Source organism: Phytophthora infestans, genomic scaffold (genome assembly GCF_000142945.1).
Source record: "Phytophthora infestans T30-4 supercont1.95 genomic scaffold, whole genome shotgun sequence".
NCBI classification, from domain to species: Eukaryota; Oomycota; class Peronosporomycetes; order Peronosporales; family Peronosporaceae; genus Phytophthora; species Phytophthora infestans.
The window spans coordinates 176,848-185,978 of record NW_003303664.1 but is presented as its reverse complement, the minus strand read 5'-3'; the positions used below and the strand labels follow the sequence as shown (position 1 = coordinate 185,978).

Sequence of the window (9,131 nt, the reverse complement as noted above, 5' to 3'; positions counted from 1 at the left end):
TGAAGTGTGACACTTCACACTTCAGGAGTATGACATGCCATACTCCGGGATATTTGGTACAAGGTACCAAGGTCATTCAAAACCAACCATTGGTTAAATGACATTGCATTTCTATAGGTAACTGATAGTTTGTATTAACCTCAAACTTAACCTACCTATAAATATACTCAGTTTACAATCTACCTTATTTAGGTCACTTCGCTCTCTTTAATTAAAGAGGGGACCTGTGAACTGCCGTTCACTGAGAGTTTGTATACTCTCGGAAGATAACTTCCTCTAGCGCAAGGTGCTGTGTGACCCCGTCACAAATGCAATGGTTGGCTTTGTAAAAACATCTTGGTAACTCTGTAACCCAAAAACCCGGGAAAAAGAAAGTGGCAAATTTCTTGAAAGGGGGAAGGGTTCACACTTCATGTAACCAGGGTACACTTAGGGCTACGTACCCCGTTACATGGCTGGTGCGATCATCGGGCTTGCAGGGCCGGCTGGGCAACGGGGCAGCATTGCTTTCGCCGTGGACGCTGGAGACCATCAAGTGTACGCAGAGGTCCTACGTAGGGCCCTATATCGGAGGGCATTTTGGCAGAAAGGCACATATTTATTATATATCGAGCATCAGGCTAAGTGAAAAGGACAAAAGCATTGACATGCACAATATTTAAATTTTACAAAATGAAAAAAGTACCGGTAAGTTACCATACGTTTAAGTTTTATCAAACGATGGCGGTAATCACCTTCACGCCGCTCTATGGCGTGCACTCGACCGCGCCCTGCTGTGCCTACCTGCTTGAGGTGGACGAGGTGTGTATACTGCTGGATTGTGGCTGGACAGATGCATACGATGTGGAGCTGCTCAAGCCTCTGCAGCGCGTGGTGGACCGCATCGACTTGGTGTTGGTGTCGCATCTGGACTTGGCGCACATGGGAGCACTGCCATACGCTATGGGCAAGTTGGGGCTCAGTGCGCCCGTGTACGGCACGTTGCCTGTGCACCGCATGGGGCAGATCGCGCTGTATGACGCGTTTCAGGCCAAGACGAAGCACGACAGCGACTTTTCACTCTTCTCACTGGACGACGTGGATCTGGTCTTCGAGCGGTTCAAGCAGCTGAAATACTCGGAGAAACTGACGCTAACGAGCAGTGGCGAGGGGATTGTCATCACGCCTCATGTAGCTGGTCATCTGATTGGAGGTGCGCTCTGGAGGATCATGAAGGAGACGGTGAGGATGGAGTTGCCGATGTTTAGCTGCTGACGATGCCTCCTTGCTGACCGGCTGTGCATTTTGATTGCAGGACGATATTATTTACGCTGTGGACTACAATCACCGCTCGGAGCATGTACTGCAGAAGACGATTCTGGACTCGTTCACGTTAGTTTTAGATGCCAAGACTGCGGTGTGTGTGTGCGGAGCATTCTTGCTGACTTTTACTATTGATATATTTATCTGCAGCCGACCAACGCTGCTCATTACAGATTCCATGAACCTGCATGCAGAGCAACCCAAGCTCAAGGATCGAGACAGCAAGGTTCGTTCTTACTGACGATATGCTAAGAGTTTATTCCAATGTAATCTTTTATCTTGTGGACAGATTATGATGGAGATTTTGAAGACGGTGCGAAATGGAGGAAACGTACTTATCCCGACGGACAGCTCTGGACGCGTGCTCGAGCTGATGCGAGTGCTGGACCAGTACTGGATCCAGAACAAGTAAGCGATGGAGAAGCTTTTTATAGTGCTGTCAGTAATCTGTACGTCTAACTATTTGCGCTTTGATCGTGCGCAGGCTGCGTGACCCCATCGCTTTGCTTCATGATATGAGTTACTACACGCCCAAAGCTGCGCAGGCGATGCTGGAGTGGTGTAATGACCGCATCGCAAAGAATTTCGACGTTGGCCGCCAAAACCCCTTCCAGTTCACGTATGTTAAGGTCACGATCATTCTTAGTCCAATATCGTAACTAACGTGGACTTGTTTTTGTAGACACATTCACCTGGTCCACACTTTGGAGGAACTGGATGCTCTACCGAATCCTAAAGTAAGTATTAAAAGTTCGTACACTGTGCTGTTTTGAAGAAATAATGATACTAATGACTGTCGAATGTATACTCAGGTGGTTTTAGCTACGTCACCAAGCCTAGAATGCGGCTTTGCAAAGGATATTTTCATTCGCTGGGCGCCCGATCCTCGAAACAGCATCATATTTTCGTCAACGACGTCAGAGACGTCATTTGCATCTCGTGTAGTGAAGCTATCAAAAGATCCGTCTGCCGAGAAGAATATTTCATGCACAGTGACGCAAAAGGTGTTCTTGGAGGGAGCTGAGCTTGCGCTATATGAGGTTAAGGAGCGGAAACGCCTTCGCACAGAGGCAGAAAACAAGGCGAAGGAGATTGAGGAGGCTGCAATGGAAGATATGATGATGGGAATCGAAGACTTTGAGTCCGAGTCTGAAGAAGAGGAAACGACGCCGCAAGAAGGTGAATTGCAGACAGTTCGTATAGTTTCACACAATTTCGAGCTAACGAGACTTGTGTAGTCCAACTTCGAGGCACATTTAAGGTTGGCCTGGGGCAGTTCGCATCGGTTCGCTATCCCATGTTTTTTGCTGTGGAATCAAAAACCGAGTGGGACGAATACGGAGAGGTACGAATAGCGTGAAGTTATTAATTTTATGGCTGTTTTTGGCATGATGTTGCTCACTTCTTCCAATAGATCATCAACCCAGACGACTTCAAGGACGCCACATTGCTGGCCAACCGCCAGGCTCGTCGTAATATCATTGAAGATGCTGATGGGGATGAGGACATGGAAAATGCTAATCAGGAGGCTGCAGTTGAGACTCGCCCCACCAAGACTATCACGAACGAAGTTGTTGTCAACGTACGAACCCCCCGTGCTTTAGTGGTAGCAGCAGCCGGTTTCGTCTTGAGTCACATTGACCATTTATGTTGTTACTCAGATCGCTGCTCGTATCACGCAAGTGGACTTCGACGGTATTGCCGATGGCCGAGCGATCCGAAACTGTTTGGGCAACGTCAAGCCTCGCAAACTCATTCTGGTTCACGGCACCGAAAAGACCACGAGCGAACTGAAGCAGTTTGTGGAATCGTCGATCCCAATGTGTGAAGCTGTGTTTACTCCTGACGTGATGGAGTGTATTGATATTGAGTCCGACACGAACGTGTACAAGCTATCAGTCAAGGAGTCACTCTACACGTCCGCAGTGTTCCGGAAGGCACGCTCACGATTCTTGTTTGCTCTATGAGAGAGAGACTTTCAGGTACTGACTCTTGTGAATTATTACGACTAACAGGTTGGCAGCCATGAAGTCTCCTATGTTACTGGCCAACTGGTGTTATCGGAGAACAGCTCGGTACCGGTGCTGCAGCCTCTGAACGAGAATGGTGGTCAGGCAACACACGAACCCATTCTACTGAGCGATGGCAAGATGAAGCTAGACGTGATGAAGCAAGTGCTGGGCAAGGCAGGGTTTCAGGCCAAATTTCGTGGCGGTATGCTTGTTTGCAACGATGGCGTGGTGCTTAAACGCGCGATGAACAATGAGATTGTGATGGAGGGCACACTGTCCAGGAACTATTATCGCATTCGAGCGCTGCTGTATGAGCAGTTCACGCTTGTGTAGGCTGCAGGCAGCAATTTTCCAAAACACGGTTTGATGAAGTTGAAAATCATAACCTGCTACATTGCGTAATCACGGATGAACTTCAAAAATAAATGCAGTAACCTGGGTTTAAAAACACTCTCTTTATAAATTACACCGGCGTAATCGATTGGAGAGTCCGACCCTGTTGGCTTGTGTGGCCCAGCATTGTCATTTGGGCGCTCGGTTGGTATTATATCGCTGCAGGATGTTGGCGCTTCAGCGGCACGCGGTGCGCTCTGGCGCCCAAGTTGCTCGCTTCTCGGCTGCGGCTGCTGCGAATCAAGAGGTTTCTTCAAACGTGCTACAGCTCGTAGTGCGTGAGGGTGAGGGATCGCGTGCGTCTCGTCGTTTGCGCAAGAAGGGTTTGCTGCCAGGCGTACTCTACGGCGAGGGCGAGGAAGGCAAGGACGAGCGCATGCTAGTCTCGCTCCCGACGCGTGCCTTTGAACGCGAGCACCGCAAGCTGTGGACGTCTATCGAGAACCAGGTGTTCCATGTGCAGGTGGGCGACCACCCGCCCGTCAAGGCCTATATGCGTGATGTGCAACTGGACCCCGTGACGGACGTGCCTTTGGCTGTAAACTTTCTTCGTTTCAAGCCCGGCCGAACTGTGTCTATCCCTATCACGTATTTGAACGAGGAAGGTAGTCCTGGCCTTAAGCGTGGAGGTTTCATTAACCATATCCACCACTCACTCGACTGCACGATCTTTACGGACAAAATTCCCATTACGCTGCAGATCGATGTGAATGGCCTACACGTGGGCGACAAGGTGTACCTCGAGTCTATCAAGTTTCCTGAAGGTGTAGTGCCTAACATTCCGGAAGGCTCACTAGTCGCCAAGATTGCTGGTCGTCGTGGCCTCATTCCGCGCGTGGAGGCTGTGGTCGACGACGTTGTGGACCAAAAGGAGGAAGAGGACAACGATGAGGAGTTCGATGACTGGAACGATATTTTCTAGGCATTTGCAGACGCAGAAGACAGATAAAAGCTGCGCGATGGCGCAACGTGGGGGACGTCCTTGCTTTTACCCCGTATAATGGCCCCTTCTGCAGCAGTTAAATAGAGCTCCCGGTTATCCATTTCATTGGAGGCTTGCGGCAGCGCGGATGTGTTGCACCGGGTACATTAGCTTTAGTTTGTGGCGTCTATTCCTTGATAATAGCAGCTTTAGGCTTGAAGAAGGATGCACTGTCAGGCAAGGTCTTCATTTCCTCCCCCTGAACCTTTTTCGCTTTACTTTCGGCTGCGTTATCCCTATGAGAGGACTTAATACCAGAAAAGTCTTCACGTAGCCAATCCAGCGATGCAGTTGTCTGAATTGTGCGCGTCACGTCCGACGCCTTGATCTGCCGCTTGTTGCGGTACAACGCCTGCTCGTAGCTCTTGGTGCCTAGAAACTGCGCGAATAGCTCCTGCAAATACAACAGCAACAAAGTCAGAGGCTACTCCTCTCTCCGCTCCGTGTAGGTCGGTGGTACCGAAGCCTTCGTGATCGCAACGAGCGCGTCTTTTGAGACTTTGCCGACATCCGGATCGCTCTGTACGATCTTTCGCACTCGTCCCAGTGGGTAGATACAGGCATGGGAGCCTCGCGCCGTCTTCTCCTCAGCCTTGGGCTCCTCGTTGACCTGTGGATTATCCAGCAGCTCCTGCGCATAGCGCGCCTTGTCCTTGGCTGCTAGCTCGACGTACACGTCCTTCTCCTCAGGCTTGAGCTCCTTCCACTGCGCACTGATAATCTTCTGAATATCGCCGACACGTGCGCCTGGATTTTCGTCCATCACCTGCTTGCGCCGCTCATTGCAGAAGATCAGGTACGAGCTCTGCGGCTTCTTCATGGGCGCCATCCGGTCTAATTTTTCAGATTGGGACCAAAAGTCCTACTGTATTTTACATGTTATTAATAATTGTTTTCAGAAGTTTTGGGCCAGAATTTGTAACGGGGTACGTAGCCCTAAGTGTACCCCTAGCTACATGATTTTTGGTACAAGGTACCAAGTTCGTCCGAGGCCAACCATTGGCTGATGACATTGCTTTTCTAAAGGTGACTTATAGTTTGTATATTAAGCTCAAGCTCAGCCTACCTTAAATTGGTCACTTCGCTCCCTTTCGGTAAAAGGGGACCTGTGAACTGCCGTTCACTGAGAGTTTGTATACAACTTCCTCTAGCGCAAGGTGCTGTGTGACCCCGTCACACTTGGTAGCACTCGTAGTCAATCCACGCCAACGCGGGTAGACTGCATGAACCTCTCTGAGGTTCGTTGCCGTGGATAGAAACGACTTCTCCCATCTGAACGACTCGGTTCGGGATGGAGGCCCTGCAGAGCCTGGTGGTGTCAACACCGGCGGAGCAGCTCGAGCGCGTCAATGCGTTTGGCGCTTACGAGCAGGGACTCATCGCGCATGTGCGGGAGCGCCTGTAGGCTCCGGCGGCGGAGACAACTCCGCCACACCCGAAGCCAATACGGCTGAAGGTTAAGCCGTATGAAGGGAAGGAAGGTGAGAACTTTCCTTCTGGGTCCGAGAGGTAGAGCTCGCGATGGACGCGGCTCTAATCTCGACCGAGTAACTTCGTAATGCTTTTACACTCTCCAACCTTACCGGTCGTGCTAACGGTGTAGAGGTGTTGGAACGAGGCTTGGACTGAATGGAGTGACTTCTGCACTTGGTGCGGAGACCGGAGTGAAGACACTTGAGCGGAAGAAGGAAGATTCGAAAGTGATTGATTTATCGGGGCTTACACTGCCCTCACTACCTATGTCATCCAATCATTATGTACTCGTCCAATCATCCAACTCGTCCAATCATGGGTGGCATAAGCAACGTACCATAGTCACCGCGGGGTCGTATTGGACCGGTTCAGGCTAACCGGTTAATGGGTACAGCTGGTCCACAGTACCAAGACCAGCAACGCTCAATACGCTCCCTCAATTGCGAACACGCGTGGATGCCGAGAGCAGCTTCTAGGTCCATGTGACGAGGCCCTGGGAGCGCCTTCGTCATGATGTCAGCCGGCATCACAGAAGCCTCGCAATACTCGAGCTTCACTTCACCACGTTTGACTTCATCGCGGATGTGGTGGATCTTGATGTCGATGTGCTTGGTGCGGCCGTGGCTCACAGGATTCTTCGTCTTCTTGATGCACGACTTGTTGTCTTCTTGGATCATGAGGTCGGGTCCAGTCTCATTAGCAGCTGCTAAGATCTCGCACAGTAGGCGATGAATCCACTTGCCTTCTTGAATTGCCAGACTGAGCGCGATGTACTCCGCTTCGCTCGTAGACAGCAAAACACTTGACTGCTTCTTGCTGCCCCAGCTCACTGGCGCACCCATCAGCATGAACGTGTAGCCGGAAGTCGACTTGCGGTCCGCGAGGTCACCAGCCCAGTCTGCATCAGAGTATCCGCGAAAGTCGATGTTGTCACCCGGATTGTAGCAGATTCCATGCGTCTTGGTGCCTTGCAGGTAGCGAAAGATGCGCTTGACCACAACTCAGTGTTCTTCTCGGGGTTTCTCCATGAAGCGCGACACATAGCTGTGGTGTTGGAATTCCCACGTGAACTCTAGCTACAAATGTAGTTAGGACGTTCCCACAACAATACGTCTACTAGGATAGTAAACGATCGTTCGGGCGGACCTGAAGACCCCAGTTCTGCCCTTGCACCGGGACAAACTGGACCTTGTAAACTACTTATATAGGCCAATCAGTAAAAATAAGAACACGCTACTAGCACGAGCAAAGCTAGCAGGTGTTATGAATCCTTGTGGTCCCAACAGCGGAAGGGTACCAGGCACGGGTAAGCCTTTTACGAGATCACCGAGTGTTCAACACTCGGTTGGAAGAATAAAAGGGATGCAATACAAGCAATCCCAGTCGTGCAAATAGGCAACAATAAGCCGTCACGTTTAAACCTCCCGATAATAATCGGCCAATACACAAAGTCTCTTGGCCTTGCCGGATGAACCCTCGCTTACAGAGCTTCGAGTTCACCGACAGGCATAGCACACTCAAACAAGCTTGACCAGACGCTTACCTTGAAGCCAGACGTCGCTCTGTGTGCTTGAGTGGAAATTCTGTTCTGTATTTATGTTTACCCTTTCGGGTCTATTCCTAATAAGAAGTCCTAATCAAGTTTACAAATATCAAGTGAACAATGATCCGTTATGGATCTCCTTGCACGCCAAGCGTCGTCTGCACCGTCGCATGAGCATCCTTAACGGTCCGCCAGACGGTGAACGTGCCTTCCAAGGGTCGCTGAGGCTTCCGCGAACTCATCCCAACCGCTGCTGAGGGTTCGTACCGTAGATGCGCCGCTGAATGCGAATCCGGCCAGTCCATTATTAATAATAAGGACAGCCTGAATTCAGTGACATATGGGCCGTGTCCGATACTTGTTGAAAGCTCGGGAGTGACGCCGTCGAGTCCCTTGCACCTTGGCGTCTCCGTACATCACATGACCGAGGGTTCGTTGCTTGAACATCTTGCGCGGTGTCACGTCTTTGTCGACGGGTGATAATCCGCAACTACGGAGAAATCACTACACCACAACTGCCCCTGTCGCAATGGAAGCCACGGGTACTAGTGCCCGTTGTGACATTTCTTCATTCTTCAATTCACCATCTCGCCACCGTATGTCCAAGCGTCTGAATCGAGCCGTGTCCGACGTGTTTCAGCGTCTCCATCCTCGCACGTCGCGAACGCGAACAGCTGGAGGTACTTCAGCTCATCCTTCTCTTGAATCATCGGCGCCTTGCTCATCACCACGCATTACTCGTTTTGTTTCTCAGGAGAGCAAGACCGAGGGCTCGAACGTCCCCCAGTCTGCTGCACTTCCTCCGACAGCAGCGTCATCAACCGGCCCTCCGGCGCTTCCTGCCCCGGACTCTTCACTCCCTGCGGTAGCTCCTGCAGCACTCCCCGTCGTCGCTGAATCCGCGGAGATGGCTCCTGCTGCTCCTCCTGCCCCAGCTGGTGGTACACCACCACTCACCGAAGATTCGCTGCGCGCCATGCTGGCTGAAAGTACGCAGGCATCGGTCAATCACATGATGACCTCGATAATTCCGTACTTGACTGCAATGGCTCGTCACCAAGTGCAGCTCAGCGTTGCGCCTCCTCTCCACGGCGATGTACACACTCAACGTTGCCTCGAGACTGCTGTTGGTTTCGATGATGTCCTCGCTGCGGTACAACCTATTCCTGACGCGCTGTCGGCATTACCCGAACGAGTCGCCGACTTGGAGCGTCAGTTGCGGTTTGCTCAGTCCGAGGCTGCTGCCGCCGTACGTTCGGTGGCACCCGAAATCATGGCTCGTGAGAACGCGGAGGCGTTCCTCAAGGCTGCCAGCGCTGAGATTGAAGCCCTTCACCACAACGTCAAGATTCTCCGCGAATCGAACGCCAAGAACGACGCTATGCTCGCCACTGTTCAAGCCACTATGGAGCGACACGCAGAAGAC

The 9,131-nt window shown here is 51.3% G+C and overlaps 4 protein-coding genes across 4 annotated transcripts; 3 read left to right on the top strand and 1 right to left on the bottom strand.

The window, feature by feature from the left end:
• Nucleotides 1–720: 720 nt before the first annotated feature.
• On the top strand, nucleotides 721–1,543 carry PITG_19533 (cleavage and polyadenylation specificity factor subunit, putative; the record flags this gene model as incomplete). The annotated part of the gene is made up of 3 exons (XM_002996955.1): nucleotides 721–1,221; nucleotides 1,295–1,371; nucleotides 1,453–1,543. 3 exons carry the CDS (start codon nucleotides 721–723, stop codon nucleotides 1,541–1,543), a joined length of 669 nt encoding a protein of 222 aa, XP_002997001.1.
• Nucleotides 1,544–1,594: 51 nt separating this feature from the next.
• On the top strand, nucleotides 1,595–3,647 carry PITG_19532 (cleavage and polyadenylation specificity factor subunit, putative; the record flags this gene model as incomplete). Its single annotated transcript, XM_002996954.1, has 8 exons — nucleotides 1,595–1,710; nucleotides 1,787–1,921; nucleotides 1,985–2,039; nucleotides 2,115–2,481; nucleotides 2,541–2,647; nucleotides 2,717–2,884; nucleotides 2,964–3,227; nucleotides 3,318–3,647. 8 exons carry the CDS (start codon nucleotides 1,595–1,597, stop codon nucleotides 3,645–3,647), a joined length of 1,542 nt encoding a protein of 513 aa, XP_002997000.1.
• A 197-nt stretch (nucleotides 3,648–3,844) lies between these two features.
• Nucleotides 3,845–4,629, top strand: PITG_19531 (50S ribosomal protein L25, putative; the record flags this gene model as incomplete). The annotated part of the gene is made up of 1 exon (XM_002996953.1): nucleotides 3,845–4,629. The coding sequence occupies one exon, from the start codon at nucleotides 3,874–3,876 to the stop codon at nucleotides 4,627–4,629; it is 756 nt and encodes a 251-aa protein (XP_002996999.1).
• A 233-nt stretch (nucleotides 4,630–4,862) lies between these two features.
• On the bottom strand, nucleotides 4,863–5,518 carry PITG_19530 (uncharacterized protein; the record flags this gene model as incomplete). The annotated part of the gene is made up of 3 exons (XM_002996952.1): nucleotides 4,863–4,894; nucleotides 4,960–5,083; nucleotides 5,150–5,518. The coding sequence occupies 3 exons, from the start codon at nucleotides 5,516–5,518 to the stop codon at nucleotides 4,863–4,865; spliced, it is 525 nt and encodes a 174-aa protein (XP_002996998.1).
• Between the last annotated feature and the right edge of the window lie 3,613 nt (nucleotides 5,519–9,131).